This window comes from Thunnus maccoyii, chromosome 7, assembly GCF_910596095.1.
Source record: "Thunnus maccoyii chromosome 7, fThuMac1.1, whole genome shotgun sequence".
Lineage (NCBI taxonomy): Eukaryota > Metazoa > Chordata > Actinopteri > Scombriformes > Scombridae > Thunnus > Thunnus maccoyii.
In genome coordinates, this window is record NC_056539.1 from 20,517,819 (window position 1) to 20,543,978 (window position 26,160).

Sequence of the window (26,160 nt, forward strand, 5' to 3'; positions counted from 1 at the left end):
AAATTGATTATTATGGTTTATTAAATATTGCAATAAATGTAGCTCATATAAAGATGAATTGTTTTATCAAAAAACGTGCGTGTGCTGCAGTACAGCTCCTGTATTAACACTCTCCAACCCACATACCTTGTGCGCTGGATGTGCGCTCCGTGCGCTCACGGGGAGTCTGCTTTCACATGCAGTTGCATCACCTCGCTTGATTTCCTTGTTCTCCCTCCGCTTTTAAAGTCCATCATTAACGGGATTAAACAGCTGAGATTTTGGAGAGATGGAACTGGAGGGTTTGAGGCGATGTTTCCCGGTCTCCTCGCCTGATTGGACCGGGGAAAGATGATGTCAGACGACCGCATGCGTCCCGGATTGGAGAGAGCGGAGTAAACAAAGCCGCGAGGAGGAGGAGGAGAGGTCTCCACATCTCAAGACAGTCCGACCGACACGCCGAATCCGACTTTACGCACAGGAGAGGGCGGCCCCGGCTGCGCGTACTCGTCTGGTAAACGCTGAAAGTTACACTGACAGTCCGACTTTATTGGGTGACGCGCAAAAAAAGACTTTGGGACAAGCCAAAAGGAAACTTATCATCGTCTTTTAGTCCGGACGCTGTGCAGTTTTGTCGTTTGAGTAAGAGACTGATTCCCTAACTCAGCGCGCAACTGCCCTTAATAAGTATTGTATCGGGATCTCTCGTCTGTGTTCTGTGTTATTGCTGCGTTTTTTCGCAAACGCAATTTTGAAAAATTTAATTTGAAGTTGAATCAGGGCAGACACATACCGGCTATGCAACCCGGCTGTTTGGAGACAGTGTGAATCGTGTGAATCACGCTCTATATTCAGAGCACAGTAAGATAATTAGAAGACAGAGAGAAAGAGAGAGAAGAGACAGAAAGCAAGAAACAGACAGCTAAAACGAGATTTGGGACACTTTGAGCTGTGTTTGTGGGAACGTCTGCCTCTCACGTCCAGGTGTCCCGCCGAGCGGTGCGGAGTCTCCAGCTCAGGCCGGCAGCGCTGACATGCTGCCCAAAGTCGAGACTGAATCCCTGGGACTCTCTCGATCGTATGGCGAACAAGGGCACATGCCAAGAAACATGCAAGGTAAGAGCTGTCATTTCGTTTTAATCTCTGTAGACTACAAGGCAGGCTCATTAACTTCCACTTCAGTGTCTTTAACGGAGCGTCATCGTCTTCAGTGTGTATCTCAATGACACCCAAACTTCGCAACACGCTTAAATCCACTACATTTCTACGGATAATGTAGGCCAGTGACAAAGTAAGCTAATATTATATGATAAAAGTGTTATTTAGGTCAATTCTTTGCGTATCCATTTTTTAAATGCCCTTACTGCGGTTTCGACATAAATTTGTTATTTTCTCTTAATATTTATTCTGATATAATAATTAAAAGCTACGTATGCAGATCTGACTTGAACTAGCTTTTAAAGGTTTGGCCTGTGATCAAACAATTAGTACACCCAGCTGTCACCCATGGTGGAAGTGTGCGGCGCCTGGTACGTAAAACGGTGAGGCAGAGCAGAGGAGCTCTGTGTGTTTAACTTCTCTATCTTCTCTGTGGTCTTATAATCAACTGAGTGACTTCTTCCCAGCATTTTAACTAATATGTAGAATTGACTTCTTATTGCGTGTGTATGCAAAGACTAGTTATGACAGAGATGATGCCAATTTTTAAAAAAAACGACTACAGAGAACTTTGATTTAATGATTTGCTCCATGAATACCAAAATATTTGACCTCGAGCCAGTAAACTTTAGTCTTTGAAGCCTATTAATTCTGGTCTAAATTACACTTCATAAACATTGTGAAATATTCAAAATTGCGTGACAAATACATGACAAATCTTTATTTTGTAATGTTAACTTAAATGATTTCTATTTTTGTAATTTATCCATGCTGGCATAAAAAAATGGATTGCAATTTAAAAATCAGTCCATCATGGGATTAAATTAAATTAAATTAAAACGGGGCACAAGTGCTACACTCATGCGTGTGATTTTTATTTTACTAATATGTAAGAAAATTTCACCAGTCATCCCCAACATTTAGGGAAGAATCACTTTAGACCTCTAAATGTACGAATTTAGATTTATGGCTTCAGAAATGTGCAGCTTTTATTGATTCCCAGAGGAAAACAAATGTTTGAGGTTCTTTTCCTTTTTCAGATTGACGATAAATCATTCAAATTAATTGCTGCATACAATAAACCATTTTTTCTAATCGGTTTTACAAGGCGCAAATAAAGAAGTGACACTTCTCTGGGACTGACCCTCCTGTCAAGATAAACTCACGTAACCCCCCTTAATTCCCCTCATGTCATTCCACAGCAATATAAGCAGACAATCAATTAGCCCGGTCTATGTGGTTTATGAGACGCTGATAACACAGCCTTTACTCACGAGGCAAGGAGTGCTTTGTTAGAGTGTCCGTTATCTCGTTTTACATGCGGCTAAAAACAAGGTAGCGCGGACTGTGACAGAATTTGGCGTTTCTTGCCCAATACTGCAGGTTTTTCCTTTTTTGGGGGGGGGCGGTGGGGGGTGTTGCATGAGCAAATGCCGTCTAGGTGATGAGAGACTGTGCTGACCGGTGTTTCTGCACCTTTCAAAGCAATGCAAAACTGTGTGTGCATACACTTTTGCTGGGTAGCAGGGATGCAGGGGAGGGTTCACAGTAAATTCAATTTGTTCTTTATTCGCAATACAGACATCACCCACATTTTTATGTTGTTATAATTCTTAATCATGTGAAAACCAAGTACTGCAGCAGCGTGTTTTAAGGGAGGAAAGACCCCTTAAAAAATAACGGTTTTCTAAAATATATATATATATTATGTTCATCAATTAGAGGTACCAACTGGTCGTAATTCAGCTTTATTTTTTATTTTACTGCCTCCATCACTGCCTAACTGCAACCAATACCCCGATTATGTTTATTTTCTTTTTTTAAATGTGTCCAAATCTGCAGCTGAGAACAGGCCCTGCAAACCATCTCCTTTTACGCGCTTGAAAGCAGAAGAAAAGTTCGGAAATGGAGCTTGCTTTGAGCTTCTGTGGAAAAACCGGCAGCCCGGTGGAACTTGTTGCTTCAGCTGGAATATGCAGCGCGGATCCCAGCAGTGCAACGCGTTAACAAACCAGAAATCATGTCTAATTAAAAGGTCTCAGCGAGCAGATGAGTGGATTTGAAGTAGAGCAGTAATATATGTGAGGGCCTTGGAAGGCGTCTAGTTGACAAAATATTTCCACTTTTACAGCCACTGAGGTTTTCCTGTTTGATCCTGGCTGCTTTTTATGATTAGAACCATAAATGCTTTTGTAACTGTTGTAAATGTCAGCCTGCCTGTTTGCGTAGCGCTGCCACACACAGTCTTATCAATGCAAGTATTTCTAATACGCAATTCAAAGGGGGCTACAACAAATACACCGCAATAGTATCTGAATTGTTTATTATATTGAGCCTTTAATGTTAATAAAAAAGAAGTGGGAAAAAATATACTATTTTATTTCTCCATCTATTTAAAAAAATTTTTTTACTTATTCTTAATAATTACTGAAACTGCTTTGGAAACTAGTGAAATGATCCTGTCAAATTATATTGAAGACTTGGGAGATGGATTTTTTTTTTTTTTTTTTTCCAGCGCAGAGTCACATAATGTTGCCTCTGCTTTAACACAACCAAAACGCATAAATGAAACTAAAGAGCTTGGCCTGTAGCATTGCGAGTGATTCTTCGAGAGGGAAAAATAATGTTGGTTGAAGTTGGTTTTGGATGTTTTTCTCCTCGCCTGCAGAGATAAGGGCTTCTCTGTGTGTCTTCATTTGTCTGTGGGCGGTAACATTTTCTCCTCCAATCCTTAACTCTAATATCTCTCCATTTCCCCCAGCGATTTCACGACTTAGATGCATGCATATTTATGAGGCTTACTTTCATGCGCTTTTTTTTTTCTTCTATTTTTTTGGCTCCTGTCTGCAACGAATGTAGAAGAGAAGGCGGCAACAAGGAGAAATAAATGGTTGCGTGCTTTCAACTCATTCCAAAATCGACCATTCATCGTCTTCCCTTCCTCAAATTAAACCTCTACAAGTCCAACACAACTTTAAAAAAAAAAAAATATCACATCCAGTTGCGTCGCGTGGCTCCCTGTGGTTCAACTTGAAGGATGAAAGTGGGCTTTTGGAAAAGAGATTGCTCAGCACTGAAATAGACTTTTCTCTGTGTGTCCGTGTCTCCTCCGCAGCCCCCCAGTTAAAAATGATGGACTACTCTTATGACGAAGACCTGGACGAGATGTGCCCCGTGTGCGGAGACAAGGTTTCAGGGTATCACTACGGACTCCTGACATGCGAGAGCTGCAAGGTGAGTGCCCTTATTCGTTATATTATAACAGTAATATTTCCGTAGTGACAAATAGTGTGTCTGTGGCATTATGACCTTTGTCTGCTGTGGCATCTAAATTTCCTATAGTTTCTAAACTTGTGTTTGGTAGTGAGGTCACAGCTATCTATAGTTGCCTAATTAATGGTATTAATATAAAGTTGCTGTAGTTCATCCAGTACCAGGTTTACAATGGCTGAACATGGTTTGATAGTATTATTGTGCTTTATAGTGATGTAGTGTGTTTGTAGTATTCAGTAGTTGGTATTTCTATCTGCTTTGGTATCATTATTTTCCTTCAGTATTGCAGGTATAGTCATATTTGCAGTAAGTGACTTATTTGAGCACACAAACCTCTGTTCATCTGTGGAGATGCATTTTTCTTTTGCAGTCACAGTTTTGCACACTATAGCAGACATTCTTGTTCAGATTTGACTTGCAGCAAGTTTAACAGTAGAGCAAAGATTCAGTACCTCGTCATTAACATTACAGGAAACCCAACAGTAAAGAGGCCAGGAGTCAAATATTGTTATGACAATTGATCTAACAAACTTTTCCTGTCAGTATCAGATGATTTTTTTTTTTCTTATTTTTTTGAATGGGTCAGCGGCTCGGAAAAGAAACAGGAGTTCAAAAGAAAATGCTATGGGTTTTTTGTAAATTTTGCAACCACCAAACACAGGAGGTGGGCGAAGAGGATTTAACCGAGGAGGCAAAGTACACAATAATACTGTCTTTGTTTGTACAAGCTTGTGTCCTACTGTCTAAAACTCTCATCACAAGTTCATTAAGAGCACAGCAGTATTGTCTGGTTGCAAAAGGTTTCCGTACACAGGTTAATAATGAGGCTGCTGCAAAGCAAACTGTTGCTGCTATTAATTTGAGCTCTATCAACAACTTTATTGTTGCTTTCAACTGCTCTCCTCAACACTGCACTAATAAGCATTACCCAAGTTTTTTTGTTTGTTTTTTTTTTTTTTAGTCCAGAAAAGCTGTCAGCTCAAAATTAAGCTAAGACAAATGTCTCTGTGTTAACACTATTTGGTGTAAAATTGCAGCACACGGTATTGATGTGGCAGTGCACATTTCTTGCCTATGTAGTCATTATTCAAAGCAGATGTTATAGATTTTATCCCGTATTATGACCTTGAGATGCTAAACACTTGCTTGAAGGGAGACATCAGTGGCATCTCTGCTGCTTTCAGCCTCAGCACAGCAGTCTTGTGCTGGAGAGCCATTTCACACATTTCCCAGTTTAGTTGAAATGGTGTGTGCATGTGTGTGTGTGTGCATGCATGCAGGATGTAGATGAAGAGGTCTTTTATAAAGTGCTGCATATATCCTTGTTGAAACATTAATAATATTGATAATTACCTGAAGCTTGTCATTGATTATCTCTAAAATGCAGGCAACGTATTCAGTAATAGTATGATTTTCAGGGTTGGACTGATATATCAGTTTGTTGACATGTTACAGGCTCATATTGGCATTAGATATCCACAATCAGCCAGGCAGTGCAATTCATTTCCAGTGTAATGGTGCAGCATAAAAACTTTAAAAAAAAAAACAATTACATTTTATTTTTACTTTTCTATTAAATTGAAAATACCTTAACTTAAATTTGTTTTGTGTTATCAAAGTTGAACTTTTTCCAGTATTTTGCTTTATCATTTTTGAACACATTTAATAATTTTCAGTGAGTCATGACCTTCTCACCCCTCCCCTCCCTTTATCTTTCAACCCCCCAAAAACACTGTTGACAATAGGAGACATTTGTTTTCAGGGTCAGATTTTTTTCAGCTTTGGTTGCCAGTTTCGGAGTAAAGAACAGGCACACACACACACACACACATACACACATACACAGAGAAAGATAGGGAGAAAGAAAGAGTCACACAAGTAAAGCTTCTTTTACCGCCTCATAATCCTACAACCTCCCCAAGCACGTACACTGGATCACATGGAGGTGCACACATGTATACACACACTGCAAATGTACACACACACACACACACACACATATCCCCCTTTCTTCATACACGCAGGATACCCACATAGTGGCAGTAGAGGGGGTCGTCCACTAATCGGAATATCGCCGGTTCAATCCCCGGCTCCTCCAGTCCACATGTTGAAGTGTCCTTGGGCAAGATACTGAACCCCAAATTGCTCCCGAAGGCTGTGCCATCGGTGTGTGAGTGTGTGTGTGTGTGTGTGTGTGAATGAGCATTAGGAACTCCTCCTGATGAGCAGGTTGGCATCTTGCATGGCAGCCTCTGCCATCAGTGTATGAATGTGTGTGTGAATGGGTGAATGTTTGCATATAGTGTAAAGCGCCTTGAGTGGTCGGAAGACTAGAAAGGCGCTATATAAATGCAGTCCATTTACCATGTTATTTACATAAAGTAAACATGGTAACATCAGACCTGTTGGAATAACAACAACAAGACGAAATGGGCTGCAAGATCCTCATTGGCTCAAACCCTGAGAGACTTACTTTAGCTGAGACTGAGCTGAGAGAGCAATAGCAGAATTACCCTAAAATCCTATAATACAGACATTACAAGCAACTAGTGAGAAGGTAATGGGTCAGAATTATAGTGGACATATCAAAAAATATATTCAAGATCTGCAGAGATGAAAGGAAAATAAATATGAGCAAAGCAAATTAAGGTCAAAGGGACTGTTTTTTTATTATTTTTAAGTTAGACAAAAGACATATTAGAGCAAGGAAAGCAGGTGCATAAGACATGGATTCAACGAGATGAAGTGATGATTTGAATTATGTTTTTCTTGCTACTCTGTTGGACTCACTAGCCAGCATTGACAAGAGGTAAAAGCAGTTTCGTGGTTGCTCTTTGTGTGTAGAGATTCTGCATAGAGTGCAGTTTGAAGATGGAATTCGAAGGTCAGGAATACATTCAGAAAATTTGTCAAATTCAAGTTGGGCATTATTTGTATGAATGTCCTGTTGCTACTTCAGAGAATACAATTTCACATTATTATGATGATTTGAGATTTTATGTTGATTCGTAGACCTTTTTTGGTTAAATGAGGATCTTTTGTTGCATGTAATGGCAACAGAAAGAGGCTACAGTTGCTTGCAGCAATCTCGTTATGCATAAAAATGAGCCTTGACGAGTGCCTTTTCTTGGTTTGAACTGCAGGTCAAATGAAAGCTTTTCAGTGATATGTTGTCCGCTTAATCTCCAGACGTGATATTGTGTGGTTTTTAAAGCATGTTCAAATCCAGTTTGGTTCAGATATTTATAGCACATGCTGTGTGCTAAATGGAAAATTGGAGAGAAAGTTCTCTCTGAAGCATGGATTTTTTAGCACTGAGAAGTCAATAATCCAAAACCGAGTGCAGTGCCCTTTTTTTTTCTCTTTTTTTTGATGGATCAGGCAATGCAGATTGTCAATTAAATTTGTGTTTGGTGAGATATTGACAGCAGCACTTTCTTTTTATTTTATTTTTTTTCTAAAGACCAGGTTTAAGGATTCTCCTCCTAGGTTATGGATCTAGAATACATTAATACTATCTTCCCTTCGTTTGATTTTCACTGCTGCTGCCAATAATTAATTCCACATTGCAGGTATGAATCTCTGTAATCCCGGAACTGTGAATTATGGATATAATTTATTGGATTTTTTGGACTCCTGTGCTCATATTTTTCAATAATTAAGTGGAGAGTTGAAAAGATGCTTTTCCTGTAAATTCTAGAGTCTTTATGTGAATGGAGAATATCATAAATAGTAATGTAATTTTGACAGGACCTAAATTATTAGATTTGATACCCTTTAAAAACTGTTTATAATACAGTGAAAGCACTGTGTAAAGCCAATATGTGGAGAATTTGTTTTGCATTTTTGTTCAAAGCTGAATAAAATGTAGGCATGATATAATGTAATAATGAAACTTTATAGCTTCTTTGCGTAACTTCCACGTTAAAGAATAAATCAAATCATTTGTTTTTCAACATCTTCATAAATTAAAAAAGTGTTTTAGAAACACTCACACTTTCTTTCATTTGTAAGAAGTGTATATTCATAGCCCCTTATATTCTGTGTGTGTGTGTGTGTGTGTGTGTGTGTGTGTGTGTGTGTGTGTGTGTGTGTGTGTGTCCGTAAATCATCAAAACATCCATTGGAGTATAGCTTTCAAAACTTCACTCTGTGTGTGTGTGTGTGTATCCATTAAGCCTGTCCCTCTCCATCTGTCTGAGAGTGTGAATGGGCCAATTACTATCGCATTGCAGGGGTCAAGCGGGTTGACGTCTTAATTGGTTCTCTCCACAGGGCTTCTTCAAGCGCACCGTCCAGAACAACAAGCGCTACACATGCATAGAGAACCAGAGCTGCCAGATTGACAAGACCCAGAGGAAGCGTTGCCCATACTGCCGCTTCCAAAAGTGCCTCACCGTCGGCATGAAGCTAGAAGGTACAGCAACATGTTTGCATTTTTACATTTCAGGGGGTTTGTGCTGCCGTCCAGAGTGACTTGAAATTGCAAGTTTCGCTGGTGTTTTGCTTATGTAATGCAATGTGTTTCCTGTTTCAATGTGATGTTGTGGTAGGATATAGCCCAGAGAGGGGATGTTCAAAAAATTTGTGATTCTTCAAAATGAACAAGAGAGATTAAGCACTGGGATTTCAATGTCTTACTCAAGGGCTCCCAGACTGAACAAATGGCTGTTATCAGCGTTGAACATGTGGCTTTCCAGTAACAAGACAGCATCTAGGCTGCTGAATGTAGTATACATCTCCTGGCTCACTTTTACCAGAAGTATTTCAAAATTATATTTTACTCTGGGAGAATATTTACATTTTTATGGTGTACATACAGTGCTCTACCTCTGCAGAATTTCATGAATAGTTTACCAAAGATTTTGTCCACTCCAGGGTTTCACTGTAAACACCATTCCCTAAAATATGATCTAGAACTTTTACACATCTGCAGGAGTGGAAAAGCAGATCCAGGCAGTGGTACTGCTTTCTGTGTGATGCATCATATATTTTTCGAGATATGATGCCTGTTTGCAATTACTGTTACTGAAACTTGGAAGGAAAAAATTATAACATGGAGCAGCTAAAATTGGAGGTTGACTGCTTCTGGACTTCCACAGAGGTGTTTTAAAAACCTCTACCAAAGTTCTTGTGAAATGACAGCACAAGTCATTTTCCATTAATTCACAATTCAACACACATCATCACAGCACATTTGCTCTCTGGAACCTCAGAGTGAAAAATATTCTTCCATAATCAATTTGCATGTGAAGGGTTTCAGTCCGAATTGAGATATTCATATAATATTCTTAAAAAAGGGGGGAATACCTGCTCTGACACAGTGATTGCCATTAAAAGATGAACATTGGGGTAATTTCCGTTCTTCAGAATGTATACCTTGAACCTTGTGAAGTGAAACCTTTCATTTCTACCAGTGCGTTGACAACCAGAAATGCTTATTAGTATTTTAGATGGGGTCAGGGGGAGTTGGGGGTATCTGGTAGCTGCTGTGCACTTAAACTTGCCAGACAGAGTAATAGATAAAATATTAAACTTGGCGGCAGGGCGAGAATGGTAATGATGATACTTTTGGCCGGCTGTATCGAGGCCTCTTTGTTTAATTTGAACGTGGCTCAGAAGCTTGTTCAAACACAGCTATACAAAAGTGACAGGATAGCAGGGCAAGAAAGATTCTTCCAATATGCACAGATAATATTTAAAATCAACTATTTTTCCACACATTAGTTGACAAGTTTTACTCTAAGATTAATAATTTTGGAGTGAATAAAGTAACCTGAAGGTCATCTTACAGTAAATATAAAATAGAGGATGTAAAAGTTAATACTTATTTTGTTAACAGAGGGCTTAAGTTACAATAAAAATAGTGCAAATCTTTTTACTTTTGCAGTCTTTTAATAAGAGCAGGTATTATGTTATTCATCTGGCTCCAGTATCATATTGAAACAAAATTCTTCACACATTTGTAATTCAAACCAAATTAAAAATCCCTCGGCCCCTGAAATGATCACATACAATTGAGAAAAGCTTATGTGTTAAAGAGATAAGAGCATGGGAGGGTGAAAGTAAAGCAAAGACAGCCTAACTAAAATCTTTCCGGAGGCTTCTCCCTTTACCTGCCATGTGTGGTGTAATTAATTGCTGTTAATTGTGAATGGCCGCTGGGCAGAATGTCCTGGCCTGTCATCTTCCAGCTGACATGGGTGGGGAGCGGGTAGCATTTGATTTGTTTTGCTGGCGGTAGCTTTCAGCTCGGGGGCAAGACGGGCCCTGCAGCGCTCTGTCAGGGGCCAGAAGCTCCAGTGGGTGACTCCTGCCACAACCAGTAAAGACCTCCCATACAGAAAGGCTGACACCCCTCACCACACACACACACACACATACAGTCACACTATGCACACACAAGCTCTCCCTGGTAAACACATACATATATTCATGAGAAGCCCAAAACGGTGTTCAGAAGGCCACAGGCAAGAGGGAGAAACTGTCATTTGATCTGAAAAAAAAAACAAAAAAACGTGTGTACAATAGCGGTGAAAGAGAAAAGGAGGTTTGGGGTCATGTGCTTTGTTATTACGAGCTTTTCATTCCATTACACAGCAGCTTGTAGCAACATGTGAATCCAGGATACTGAATGGAAACTAAATGTGGGCAAAAAAAACATGGGGGAAACTTTAAAGTTGACCCAAACTGTAACTTTCTTCTGTATTTTTCTTGTTTACTTTTGCATCACTGGTGTTATCCAACATCATTTCTGTTTGTCGATAAGTCTGCCAACCAATGGGACAGTCTGTACAGTTTGCAGTGAGGTTGGCAGCTGTAAAGAAATCTGTGTTTGCATAATTATATGTGTGTGTTGGTAATGATTCAAAGTTTAGGGAGGGCAGTGAAATAAGGTGAAATGCCTGACGGGCGCATATCAGAGTGACATAAACAGTGTTGTGACATGTCTACCACCCCATCCCGACACGAGGAGATCATTCATATTATCTTGTGTTGATAACAAAACAAAAATAGTTAAAGCTCAGCGACTCCTGTCTTTACGCAACACAGGAAAAGAACATTTTATAACACTGCAGTGGCATATCATATTCTCCTCAGCATGCCACTGCCACCAGATAAATGACTTACCTCTGACCCAGTGAGCAGCATTCAAGATATGTTTTCAAAAATAAAAAAATCTTTTCCTGTTGCATTGATTGTGAGAGGGAAGAGCTGCCTTGTGGGTAAAGTTTAAACCCAGCAGTTAATAGAATTATGAGTGTAATCTTAAACCCTTAAATTTAACCACATGTCATCAGCTACTAACATATTTCCATCTAAATTTTGCAAATCCTATTATTTATCATAGGATTATAACATTTGTAAAAATGTATCAACATGTAATATATATCAAAATGTGTGTGTGTAAAAAAGCTTTTTAATCGTTGAATTTATCTTTTCAAGTTGCTGTCAGGGGCAGGCAGGTCTTTGTGTAACACAGTACTGAAGGAAAAAAAAAAGTCACACACACACACTGTCTCACATACACACACTATAATGATGAAGACTGGCAGCCACGCGCTCATTTAGCCACACAAACACACATGCTGTACAAATCCTTGCTTCTTCATATGCGCTGACTGTAGTATCTCAGTCAGTGTTGAATCATTGAGAAAAAGCCACATCCCACTAAGGTTTTGAACCATTAGCACGTCATTCACTGAAGCTGATGAAGCGTGCCGTATCTGAACAGCTCCCACTGGTATGATTTTCTTTTTATGCTCGCTAGAAGTTGCCTTGGATCATATGCTTCACTGAACTGCCTAATATTTCCTTCAGTTGTGTATCATCTTAAAGATGGAGCGTAAGAATGGTAATTGTGATACTGTGAGTTAAACATTTTGTTCCGCTGTGGACTATTGAAGTCAGCAGAGGTGACCGATATTTTTTAGAAGTAACCATCTAACATTGAAGTTGACAATTCCTGCTTTTGCCCCCATTGATAAATGTTAATTTTACTGATTGGTTTTCTTTGATTGGACTAATCACTCTCATTAACAGCATTGCTTAACAGACTCACTCAATCTTTCTTAGGTGTCTCTTTTCCAGTGATTTTTATATTTAACAATATTTAATCTATCCATAAATCTAAATGTATTTATTAAAAAAAAAACGGTAGAGCCATTCATCTGAAATTAGCGCCACCAACTGAGTGTTTGTATATTCCTCTCTGTGCTCTTCTCCCTCCACTTTTTTATCTCCTCCCTGTCTCCATCTTTCTCGCTCTGATTTGTCTTCCGTCAGCCTCCCAGTACCTGCGGTGAAGCCAGGGAGCTGTCCCATTACTTATGCATAGGTATCATAGGTATTCATGTGTGTGCATGGGATAGGGCGCATCCGGAGCAGGGGCCGGGGCCCCGACATGACAAACAGGGTGTCAGCAAGGCTCCGCGGGACCCATTAATATGCCGGCAGCCGACAGGGATCCTCACCTACGCGCGCTTAATATTCCTGTATATTAAACAACCATAAATCAGAGGATATAAGCGCTGAGGGCTGTGTGTGTATGTGTGTGTGTGTGTGATGTGTTTGAGTGTGTAAGGGGCTGCGTGTAGGTAGATGGCATATGTGTAATGTGCAGAGAAATTGTCTGTGTGGAGGATGTGGTGTGTGTGTGTGTGTGCTTGTTTGTGTTCGTACATGTTCGAGATGGTGTGTACATGGGGCATTGGATACTTTTGGGGAAAGGGAACAGGGTTTTGGTTGGGTCAGTTTGTGAATTTATGGATGTGTGTGTGGACGTGCTCTCAGACATTAAACCAGGGGAATTCAGAGTGGAAGACAGCGTCAGCCTTTTAGCTTTTCTGCCTGGCTTTAGCCCCAAAGCCTCACTGCTAACCCACAACATCCCCCAACTCAGATCTGTTTCACACTAATAGAGTGAAGTTTCTTCTCATATGTTCAAAGAGGGAAAATGACGTGTTTTTCTTCCTTGTGATATTTTTCTTCATATATTCTTTTTTTTTTCTCAATTTTGAACTTTTATTAGTTTTTTTTTTTTTTTTTTTTTCCTGGCTTCTATCTTGCTCACTGCTTCACTTTCCAGACAACTCATGTCAGTCAAACTGTGTGGAGTGCTATCTCTTTTCTCGTATTTTCTTGAATTTCCATAGGTGGCTGTCTTTCTTCTTTGCCTGTCCAGCAGTGTTGGCTGTCACTGTCATACTAACTATTTAGTTTGTCTTGTTTATTCCAAAAAAACCCACAAACATCCAGTGAGCTTATGTCTGTAACCAATTCTCAATGACTGATGTGCTTTTAGAGTAAAAAACATTTTCTTGCATGACAACATTTAAAAATGACTTAGCTCAGCATGTCTGTGTTTCTTCAAACTCTTATTTCGTTTGACACAATTTTTGAGCCTGTGAAAGTTTTTTGGTCATACGATAACTTTGTCATCATAAACTCAATCCCTGCAGCATCCATCCTATTAACATCTCTCCACCTCACTCAAACACATAGTCGTCTTTGCTCCCGACACACACTCACACACCCCCACGCACTGTCCTCCCCCCTTTTCCCCCCTCCCCCTTCCATATTAATCTGTGTTACATGCATGCAAATCACCTTGTTTAATTAGAGACAAAGAATCTGCGTGTGTGTGTGTGTGTGTGTGTGTGTGTGGTGGTGGTGGTGGTGGTGGTAAGACCTACACCCCCCAATCCTGATATTCATGATGTGATGTGGGTCCCTGGGTCCGAGGCAGGCAAGAAGGCAGTCAGGGCCTAATTTTGTTTTCCCAGTAGGGCCAACTATTAGTTTCTCAGCTCATTAATTACGCTGTTGTGGAGAAATCATTAATAGTTAAAGTCGCCCTAAAATAATGTATAATGGATACATTTGACGGGGCTCCTGATTTCTTTTTCTTTTTTTTTCCTTTGATGTGTGATCAATTTTTTAACGGTCATGATAATCCCTGAGCCGGGCTGAGTGGGCACTGGAGTTGACCTCAAGCATGTTGGGAAATGGTCGTGTGTGTATGTGTGTGTGTGTGTGTAAAATCACTGTGTATAAATTACATACCACTTGAGCAGTCGGAGGCTCTCCGAGGTGGCAGAGCGTCTGGCTTGTTCCCATCTCTCTTTCTGTGATCAGGACCAGTGTGTAGCGCTTTCCGTGCTACCTAGTATGTGTGTGTGTTTTCTTGTGTGCGAGTATACGAGAGAGAGTCAGCATGTGGGTGTGAGTGTGTGAGAGAGTGTGGGTGTGTTTGTGTGTCTCCCCTCTCGGCTCCTCTCGCTCAGATCAGTGACAGACACTTTTGTAACGGAGGTCATTAAAATCACTCCCAAGGCAGCTTGGAGTGTGTGAGACAGTGTGTGTGTGTGTGTGTGTGTGTTTTTGTGTGGTTGTCTCCCCCCCCCCCCCCCCCCACCCCACACCCCCACAACCACCCACCCCGCCCCCCCCCCCCCATCCCACCCTCTCCACACCCCCTCTACAATTTTCTTCTTCTTCCTTTCACTCATTTGTCAAGACATCATGAGCTGGAGTTGACCCAGGCTGACTCGTCATGTTATCTGAGCATTCAGTGTGTATGATTAGAGCAAATGTATGTGCATTTATTTGCATATATGCAGTTAAATATGTGGGTTTCTTTTAAAGAGGGGAGCAAGACCTTATGGAGCACAATAAAATTAAGTCCACAATATTCTGCAGTATTGGTATTACTGAGTGTTTTTCTGTTGCGTAGTCTCCCAGACGTCCGTTAGCTCGTTGCACGCTGGGCTCAGTGAGCCTCGTCAGAGTAAGAGGTAATTAAGTATGAATAATTAACACCAGCGCCCTCCGACTGGGAGACAGCAGAGCAGCTTCCCCATGGCAGCAGTCGGCCAGATCACACATGGCCCTCGTAGCAGTCCACTGTGTACCCGGCTCGTTCATTAGAAATACCCACGGCACAGACACGTTGTGATCCTCACCACAGGATCCTGCACAAGGGAGGGGGGGGGGGGGGGGCAACATGGGTATATTTGGATCATCAGAAAAAGAACCCCTATTTGCTTGTTGTCAGCCATTTAAGTCTTTGGGGTTTTGTAAAGAAAATAAGTTTCAGCTAATGGTCAGTGAGATATTGAAGCTTTTAGTTATTGCATAATCAGATAGCATTTTTAAGCATGTATTTTATGAAGACATCTTTACTTTTCTGACTCTATTGCCAATATCTACCTTTTGAGTCGTGTGTTTCCTGAGTGGTAGACAGAGATAGCCAGCTGCACAGTGATCCTCTAGCAAAGCAATTCATAGAATTTTGTTTCTTTGGTCAATGAGTAACTGCACTATCTCTTAGACCTGTTGGGTTTTAGGAGTCAACAGGTAAATGTCAAGTGTAATCACCACAGGGAAACCTTTGCCCTACATAACAGTTACAAATGTGGAGTTAATTTTTAGACAAATCTTATATTACCACCAAAATATAGGATTTAGTCTGTAAAAGTGAAATTCTCTGTTGGTGTACATGGCGGATAAATCATTCTGGATGAAACCTTTCAAACATACTTTATTGCTTAATTTAATTGATCTCTTGGTTGATTTTATGTGAATGTGTCAAAAGGTAGTTAGTATTGTACATAATGATGTGTTTTTGCATGAGTACTATCAAGGCTGAGTACCATGCAAGACAAAGATTCACATACTATTGAGCTAATTCTGTCCTCTCCCTCTCTTGTCTCCTTTTTTCACCTCTCTTCCTGCCTGTCAGCTGTACGGGCGGATCGCATGCGTGGCGGTCGCAACAAGTTCGGCCCAATGTACAAACGCGACCGGGCCCTCAAGCAACAAAAGAAGGCGCTGATCCGAGCTAACGGCCTGAAGATTGAGGCCATGAGCCAGGTGATGCAGGCCGTGCCCACCGACCTCACCATCTCATCAGCCATCCAGAACATCCACTCAGCTGCCTCCAAGGGCCTTCCACTGAGCCACCACGCTGGCCACCACCCCGGTCACCACCACCACCACCACCATCATCATCATGCCACCGCCCTTCCCCCCACAGACTACGACCGCAGCCCGTTTGTCACTTCGCCAGTCAGCATGGCAATGCCGCCACATGCCGGCAGCCTGCAGGGCTACCAGGCGGCCTACGGACACTTCCAGGGCACGCGCACCATCAAGTCTGAGTACCCAGACCCGTACACCAGCTCGCCAGAGTCCATCATGGGCTACGCCTACGTCGATGCCTACCAGTCAGGCTCGCCACCCAGCTTTCCCCATCTGATCGTAGAGCTGCTCAAGTGCGAGCCGGATGAGCCGCAAGTTCAGGCCAAGATCTTGGCCTATCTGCAGCAGGAGCAGGCCAGCCGGGGAAAGCATGAGAAGCTCAACACCTTCGGCCTCATGTGCAAGATGGCTGACCAGACACTCTTCTCCATCGTGGAGTGGGCACGCAGCAGCATCTTCTTCCGTGAACTCAAGGTAGGTGTGCATGATCTCAAAATACGAAAGTGCTCTTGTTTGAGTGTGAGAAGTTTTTAATTTTATTTTTTACAACCTGGGTTTTATTTTCATAGTTGTGGCAATCATCAGTTCAGCATACTACTATTTAAACTTTAATTCAGTTTGCTGTTACTCTGCAGGCCTTAAATAAATTATCCTGCATTTTGTTTCAATGCTAAATCTTTCACTATGTTGTCATCCATAATTGACAGTGCTTTACGCAGTTCGTGAACATCATCTCTTCAATCCTTTATCTTCAACAGGCCTTTAATCTTCCTCTTTTATGCACTGGCTCAACACTAATGCAGAGTGCACAGGGCTTTAGGGGGGTGAAGGGGTTCTGCTCGTATCTGCCACCGCTGTCTGTCCCGCTGCCTGATCAAAATTCAGCAGCCAGGCATATTTACCCTGTGTGTGACACATTTTGGCTATGGGTTGTGAAAACTTTGACTATGAGCTTCAGGCACTTTTCATACTAACAGGGTCCTAGTCTGAGGGTTTTTATGTGAACTGAATACCGCCCATCTCCCCTTGAGATATTCCTCAGATCTAAGTGGGCACATACTGTGTGATGATATGAGATATTGTCCATTAGCATATTGGTCAAAGAAAATTCAAAGAGCTGACCGTTTCACACAGAAGATAGAGTCACAAAAATAGCATATCATCTGTTTTCTCCTCAATCACAAATAATGTCAGTTAAATGAAGATTACTTTAAACTTGTAGTTTGCGATATTGGGCATTCTTTAAAAGTATTTTCACTTGGTATATTCAAGCTGGTTTAGTCCAATAAAGGTTGGTTTACACAACACAACACTGTGTCCTCTGTGACTGTTTTATCACAGTCAATCGTAACGGACAAATGGTAACTGTCCTCCAATGCCAAACTGTAAAAATGTGATAATTCCCGCTCTTATTCAACACAGAGCCCAAGGGAGAGTTTCTGGTGTGTGTTTGTACGCTCGCAGCTTTATTTGCTCTGAATGAAGGTTAATATTCGTGGCGACATGAAAGGGGGTTTGATTAGTCTGTGCTTCACCTGTTTTTCTTCCCGTTGTCTCACTCCTTTGTCTGTTTGTTTCACACTGCATCGCCAAAGGCTCAGCTGCATATTCATGGGCCCGGGCCTGTTGCGAAAATTCCCTCCAAATATTTAATATTATTTTATTTTCAAAGGGGAAAATAACAAATGAAACAAATGTAATATTTAAAATGGAGCCAATTACAACACAGACAAGAGTCCTTGAAAAATACATGTTGACATTTAGCACGCTCCGTGTCCCCGCTATTGACATTTTCGAGATCTGTATTTGCATTCAGCCGGGGTGCACAGTACTTCACTCATACACACACACACGGGCTAATCCTAGGGTGTGGCTACAGCTAATAATTGTGTGCGGTTTGCCCATTAACTTTGAATGATCATTTTTGCTCCACTGTGAAGCCTCTCTGTTTCTCACACCCTCAGCCTAATTCAATTATCTCACTCACTTGTGTTTGTCACTCCCTGATTTGCTGCTGAATGAAATGTCATTATGTTTGCATAATGACTACCCATATTACTGGAGCTTAATAGTAATTGAGCCGGATGCCTGTTACAAAGGTAGAAAATGACCTGGGCTCAATGCAGGGCAAACCTCTTCCTGCACCCTGATCCCCCACAAAAAACCTCTCCTGCTCCTGTTGCACAGCCTCCATTGGTGGGGGTGTATTTCACTTAAGTGAGGGGGATAATTGAACTTACCCCCAGTGCCCTATTTTTAAAGAGCCATCTAAAAACACAAGGGGGATTGAAAAATAATGTGGTAGCTGTGGCTGTGACAGTTTTTCCCACACACGCCACAATCGTCTCTTCCATGCTCGTTTCTCATTAGTAACTACTGGGAGGACTTCTGAGCACAGCTCAGTATCAGTGATGGTGAGGAGGATAAGCTTACCATGAAATAGTCAGCTCTCCCCATTTCAAACACAAGGTTCTGCTGGCAGTATTGAACAATTTTTTTACTGGTATTATGGATATTGTTGTGATGTGCTTTTGGTTTCAAAAGATCTCCCTTGATTTTTTTTTTGCTTTAGAGTAATTTTTTCAGTGGAGCTTTAACTGTATTGCTTGGATTTGTGTATTAATCATAATTGAAGAGTGTGTGCACTGTGTAGTGTGTGTAGTGTGTGTGTGTGTGTGTGTGTGTGTGTAAATGTTCTGCTGTTCTGCTGTGGTGCTTGCCTTTGTGTTAGATAGAAATACCCACTCACGACCTCTGACCTCTCCACTTTATCTCCCTGTGAACATGCCTGCTTTTGTCTATGTTTATGTATGTGTGTGTGTGTGTGTTAGTGTAATATGTGTGTGTATTCATACATATGAATACATGTCTGCTAATGGTCTGCTCAATCATGTCAAACATTGCCAATATTAGGGTTTTGATCTCTGGAGAAGCTACAAATGCACACTTACTTGTTGTATTTAAGGTGTTTCTGATAAAAGTATTAAATGGTTTGTGTTCCGTTGAATAGATGAAGGATTGCTAGTTCAATAAAAAAAATTATTATGTATTTGAATCCACCTGTCCTTTGACATCTCCTGCTAATGTTGATCCGACTAGATCTGTTTAGATGAGAGGTTGAGTTGGGGACCTGTAAGACAGGAAGCAGAGTAGAATTAAAAGTTTGTCACAGGAGTAGTGCAGCACTGTAGGAAGCTATAAATACACTTTCATCTCACACACACGCACCACGCACACATGGCCACATTACTGTAAGACACAGACACCACTCACACATAACGCACAGTGCCTCTCACTATTATTAGCTCAGTAAGAACAAAAGAATTTCTCCGGTAATAGAGCCAAGCTGGGAGGGTGTGTGCGAGGCGTCTGCCAAAAAAAAGTGTTTAAAGATTTAGTTTCCATAAGTTCGTCTCGGTCACAGGACTCATAAACATTTAGCCATTAGAAGGACCTTCTAAAGAGCACTCCCCATTCTTTTCCAATGTGGCACGCTGCCTCTCTCTCTCGTTCTCCCTCTCTTTCTGGGAATGAGGCATGACGTGAGGGACGTTTATTTCTAACACCTTGGATCCGAGAAGTTAGGGTGGGCTCTTCCCGCCAAAGTACCTCAGTTCTGATTGGTTTAACACATTGACAATTAGAAAAAGTCCAGGTCTGGTGCACTGGTTTTGAAATCAGTGAAAAAGTGGCGTGATGAGGGAACGTTTTGGCAGTACTGAGATCATGGTCACTTGTGGTTATTTTATAAAATTTGAAGTGAGTTGAAGACAGGTGCGTGTGTGGATGTGTGTAAGGCTTATGTGCGTCTAAATGTCTTACTTGCATATAAGCATCCTATTATTTTTCAGTATGTTTCTTAAGTGTATTTTGACCTTATAACAAGTTTTTATCCAACATATTGACACTGTTTTTTAATGTATGTATTTATATTTTTATGCATTAGTGATTATTTCAATACTGCGTGTGTCAATTCATGAGAACATCCCAGAGTTTGAGTATGTGCTAAAGGGGGAAACATGTGTTTGTCTCTCAGTGACATTTGCTAGCACAGGGTTGGTGCCACCCCTCCCCTCCTCCTGTCCTCCACTGTCCTGCCATGAACCCCCCTGCCCGTCCCGACGCCAACGCCAACCAGACAGATTTGTATGTGTTAAAGGACAAATTCACTCAAAAATGCTTTAACAGGCTTTCAAGAGAGCTACTGGCAATGCCTGGTCTTGAATTTCTGTGTAAATGTTGTGTTGTTAACTGTTTTGTGTTATTGGACATCATAGATAGTGGTTTCTCTTGACAGTAGCCTTAGCGAACCAGAACTGAATGCAGCCACACGTATGCTGTGTTTTCTTAGGGGAACACTTGTCTAAAGGCATTCTTGGAAATGTGGGACTTCACTAACGGAATAAAAAATAGATGAGGCAGGATGAAGGAGATGGGACACAACAACAATAATGCATAACAGTTTATATACTGTATGTATTATGTATTTCATTTTTTGAAATTATTTCTACTGTTAGAGCATCTTGCTTCTGACTTCACATCCTCCTAATACTTAGCGAATGACATTAGACAGAAGGTTACATGACAAAGTATTAGACAAAAATGTAACAAAGTTCGCACCCTGGCTTCAAACTCAAAATGTGAACACACTCTGCCCTCAAGTCCACCACATCCAGCTGAAATCATAACGCATGCCTGATGTCATTATGATAAAAAAAAATTCTAAAATGCAAACAAAGAACTACATTAAGGAAAAACAAATACTAATCATAACTTCTGAAAATTCAAGTGCTTTGTATGAACATCTCACAAGAGAAAGAAACAAATACAAAATGCAAAACAAACAAAAGACGAAACCAAAAAAAAACTCAAGCAAATTGACATACTTCCAAAAAAAAAAGTGATGCATAAAATGACAAGGAAATTTTAAAATAAATTAGATTGCCCTTGCTGGAGGAAAATCATAAGGGAAGTGAGAGTTTGTCTTGACTGCACTGCACACAACTCTGGTCAATTAAGATACTTTTGCAAGGATCACAAAGTTTAGTTTAAACTGGTTGATGGAGTTTAAGTACGTAAACATAAAAAAAAAAAAAAGCAGCCATGCATGAAAACTGTAAATATTACTCTCTTAAAAACAACTCCTCTAATGTCCCTGTACCAATAAACATGAGTGAGGACAACATGTGTGCGTGTGTTTGCATGTGTATTTATACTGTGTACAAGTGTGCGTGTGTGAGGGTGACTCATAGTTGGTCCACTGCTACCCTCTCTCCTCCATTGTTCCACTGTTGGGATGGCTGGCCTGACTCCCACCACAAACACAATGGGAGGTAGAATTTAGCAGGCCGATCGGGACTATTGATGATTCATATGTTTATATCTCACCTTCCTTACTCAACTCCCTTTTCAACCCAAACCCCTTCCTCTCTACACCCTTTAATAAAAAAGGATGTGTCTCTGTGTTGGGACAGCGAGCGCTTTTGTGTGCCTTGTCAACACACGTTATATAGTACTTAACGAAGTAACAGGAAACACCACATCAGAAAACACTTAAGTAATCTAATTTGCTAAGGCTGCTACAGTTCAGCCATATTAAAAAAAACCCACACATATTACATAGAGTATGTTTCTCTTTCATCATATGTTTATTCATTTCCTATATTTCCCAGATTCTCACTTGCTTTTCAATAACACCAAGAGAAGATTTATGATCTTGCTGGATTTAATTAGATATAATAACATGTGAGCTATGTAAAGCTAATAGTTTGAGAATTGCATATGCATCACAGAAACAACAAAATGTTCAACAATCTGGAAATAATTGCAACACATGCCAACATATAAAAACAGCAACAACAGTGTTTGCAAGCTGAAGGTCTGTGGCAGGAACACTCAAGTAAAATAGTTTTAAAAATTACTTTTTGAGTAAAAAGCATTTACTGTGATAGAGGGTTAAAGCAGTTGTCAAAGCAAAGCATCCTCCTCCTCCTCCTCCTCCTCATTCCATAATCAATACATTTTTGGCATCTCAATTATTTTGTCTTAATTCTTAATAAAAGAAATTGTTTGTGACTCTGAAATAAAGGTTGTTACTTCAACTAAAGATGACGTATCCATTTCTAAGAGGATATTATTGTTAAGAATCTGTCTTGGGTAAATGCTGTGTAACTTTATACATATATTTAGTCCATCAACCTGATAAAAGTGGAGCAGGGAGGAAAATGCCCATGACGTTTTGAAATGTGGCCTCACTGTTTATTTTATCCAGGGACAGTTTTTCGGGGGGATCCAGACAGGTTTTTGTGCCTCTCTGTCTCTTTCTTTTTTTCTGTTTTGTCTCTCTGCATGTAGCGGGAATGGCAAAAGCAGAACTGAGGGCCATTAAGTTGAGGAGGAACTGTATTAGAAGTCTTGTTCCCTGGGAAAGCTCCCAGCTGAGATGGGACGGCCATATTGGATAAACAGATGGCCGGGGAGAGGAAAGGACAGGCGAGGGGAACAGAGGTGAAACAAAGAGGGGAGATGAGAGAGGAGACGGGTAGAGAAGGAATGTGGAGAGAGAGCGGAGGAGAGGGAAGGAAAGGAGAGGGACTAACAAAAGAGGAAGAAGTAAAGAAAAAATGACAAGATGTAATGGATGGAGAAAGTGATAATGGAGGAGAAAAAGGAGAGGAGAGAAAGATACCAGGAGAAAGAAAATAAATCCAAAGGAGCTATGAGAGTTGAAGAAAGTCAAGAGGAAGGGCAGGAGGGCAGGAGGGGGGAAGCGGATGAGGTAATGAGTGTAAAACATACAAGACAGGCATTACCATGTCTTGCTCAAGGGCATTTTTATAGGAGTGTAGTTGAGCACATTGGCAAGATGTCAGAAAAATTGTAAAAACATGTAAAATTACACTGTTAATTTCTATTTTTTTTAGATAAATGATGGAAAAAAATCTTCCAATTAAGTGGTCTTTTTTGATTTTTTGGCATTTTCTAATTTAGTTTTTGTGTTTTTTTCAAATTAAAGAATGTAATTTATTAGTATTGCTTTTAAAAGACAAGTAATAAGTGTTAAGCTACTCAGAATTTTGATGAAATGAGCTGAATTTTATTTAATAGGCCTCAAACACAAATAGACATATAAAAAAAAATGTCCAAGCACCATCCCAGTCTGGCAGGCAGATATTGTGAAATAAGTCCTCTTTTTTTCAGTTGACTTGAATTCTCTTCCAGCTCAAATTTCAAAAAGTCTTAAAAAAAAAAAAACTTGCAACAACTTGAAAAATGAGATGAGAGCTCCTTAGGCAGTAGAATTATTTACAACACTGATTCTTGTCCGTTGGTTTATTGGACTTATCAGAGTGGCTGCATGTCAGTCAATCAAACAGAATGACAGATCCCTGGGGTAGGGGGCAGAGAGGGGGTGGTGGTGGGTGAGGGGCCGAAGTGTGTGTGTGGGGGGGGGGGGGGTTGATGTTCACATCGTACACCTGAATATTCTCCACTTATAGATTTACCTGAGTGAATAATGTAAAGTCCTCTGATGTGCCCCACTCTGCCCTGCTGCATAATCCCCCTTCTCCCTTCACCCTCCTCCATCTACATCCATAAATATTACATGAATTTACTTTGGTAAAATTATACTTACACAACCCACCCGCCAAATTCAGACTGGAGGATCTTTTTCTACCAATCTTAGTTATCCTCCTCATACACACACACACACACACACACACACACACATGCTTTTTCCATGACCTATCCAGGAGCAGTTTAATTTTCAAGGTGTAACCAAGTGTGTGTGTGTGTGCATGTTTGTGTGTGTTGGGACAAGAGGAGGTGTATTTCCCCTGTCCTGCTTTGACCGGTGATTGCACCTTCTCTTTTTTTCTTCACACCCCATAACTGAGTGGAAATTAATAAGCCGTTTTAGGCGTGATCTGTGAACCCTGGGAAGTGGTATATCTATACAACCCCACACACACACACACACACACACACACACACACACACACACACACATACACACATAGATTCAGAGCCTCAGCCTGCAATGTCTGTCTTGTCACAGAGGTCAACGACCCCCCCACCACCACTACCCCCCAACACCCCAATCCTGACAAACTGCGAGCATGATGGGGTTGGCGGCCGCACACAGTTGGCAGAGATTTGTAACTGTGTCCCTGGTCCATTGCATTTGAATTATTCTGCAGGCTGTACTGCACCCTCCCAACACACACACACACACACCTCATAACATGCCTGCTTTACATTAGTTGGGAAATAAGAAGGTGCAAAGAAGGACGGGGAGAGAAAGAAGGATGCAGAGAGGAGACGGGGAGTTACAGAAGGAGAGAGAGAGAGCAAGAAGAGCAGAAGACTGTGACATGAGATTGAAACTGAGTGGCAGAGAGAGAAAGAAAGACAGAGTGAATGATTTAGAGTGAGAAAAGACTTGGTGACCATGAGAGAAAGAGAGGACAGACTCAGAGATGGAGTCAGAGATAGAGAGAGATATCGCAACGAAGATGGAGAGAGCGAAAAGAGATGACCATGAGAGGTAAAGAGAGATAGAAGGAGACAGAGAGAAAGAGAAGGAGGTAATGAAGGACAGCCAGAGAAGGACAGAAAGAGAGGAAGAGGGAAATGAGGAAGAGAGGAAGGTGGGGGGGGGGGGGGGGGGTAAATGGGAAGATGAACAAGGGGCTGCGAGAGGCAGCGACCAAGGGCAGGAGGAGGAGGAGGAGAGGGGGCATGGTGAAGGACAACAGGGGGGGTGAAAAGAGGACCGGTAGGTGGGGTGGGGTGGGGGTGTAGGGGGGGAACAGGTGGAAGGTTAATGGGCCTGGAGCGGATCCACCAGACGCTCTTGGGCTTGATATATGGGCCCAGGGACTGGCGCGGGGCGTAGGCTTTCAAAGATATATTATTTCATTTGAGGAGCAGCACCATTCTGGCCGACAACCCCCGCACACCCTCACCCCTGCTTCCACCAACACCCCCCACAGCCCAGCATTTGTCCAGTGATAGATGACACGCCCCCCCCCCCTCGCCCCCACCCCCCACCCCCCCACCACCCCAACACACACATGCACAAATACACATACAGTATTGTCCCCCTCAACACACACTCCCATCGTTCCTGTACAATTTTTTGTTGTTGTACTGTAGTCAGGAGACTTGTCTAAATCTCCACTGAATTTAGCTTTTTTACAATGTCTCTCTCTCTTTCTTTCTTTCTTTCACCCTTCCTCACCCTCCTCCTCTCTGCTGTCAGTCTTTCTCCCAGGCTACAGGCAGGTCTTATGGCTGCCTGTGTGTTTTTTTAAGTTGCTATTTTAGTGGTAACAATATCTGTTTGATCAGTAGCGCTGGGTAGGAGCAGGAGTTTGGGGGAAGTTACTGGGGTGGTTGGTGGGGGTTCACAAAGGCCTCTTTTCATTCATAAATAATTGACCATCGTCCAAGACATCACTCTCTCTTTTTCATAAATACTGTAAAATGGCCCCCATATTTTCTTTTTTTTTTAATTTTTTGCTCAATACTACTACTACTACTACTACAAAATGGAAAAAGTGGATTTTTGGATCCGTTTTAAAGAAACGGTGTGCGGGTCAGCTGCACCAAAAAAGGGAAACGCGTAAATCAGAAATAACAGAGGCTGTTCTGTACTTGGAAGGCTACAGGTGAACCCTTAATATGTCCATGCTGTTGAAGTGTCCCTTTGCAAAGCACTGAAGCATGTATATGCGTATGTCCTTATTCCAATGCGTGCAACAT

The 26,160-nt window shown here is 41.3% G+C and overlaps 1 protein-coding gene across 1 annotated transcript in view; it reads left to right on the forward strand.

Annotated features, from left to right (window-relative positions):
* Positions 1-425: 425 nt before the first annotated feature.
* The window catches only part of nr5a2 (nuclear receptor subfamily 5, group A, member 2), a 71,518-nt gene continuing 45,783 nt past the window's right edge, over positions 426-26,160 (forward strand). The window contains exons 1-4 of the mRNA XM_042416164.1: positions 426-1,095; positions 4,253-4,371; positions 8,686-8,827; positions 16,154-16,866. Of these exons, the coding sequence (XP_042272098.1) occupies positions 1,014-1,095; positions 4,253-4,371; positions 8,686-8,827; positions 16,154-16,866 (1,056 nt within the window). The 5' untranslated portion in view covers positions 426-1,013. The remainder of the gene's footprint in view (positions 1,096-4,252; positions 4,372-8,685; positions 8,828-16,153; positions 16,867-26,160) is intronic.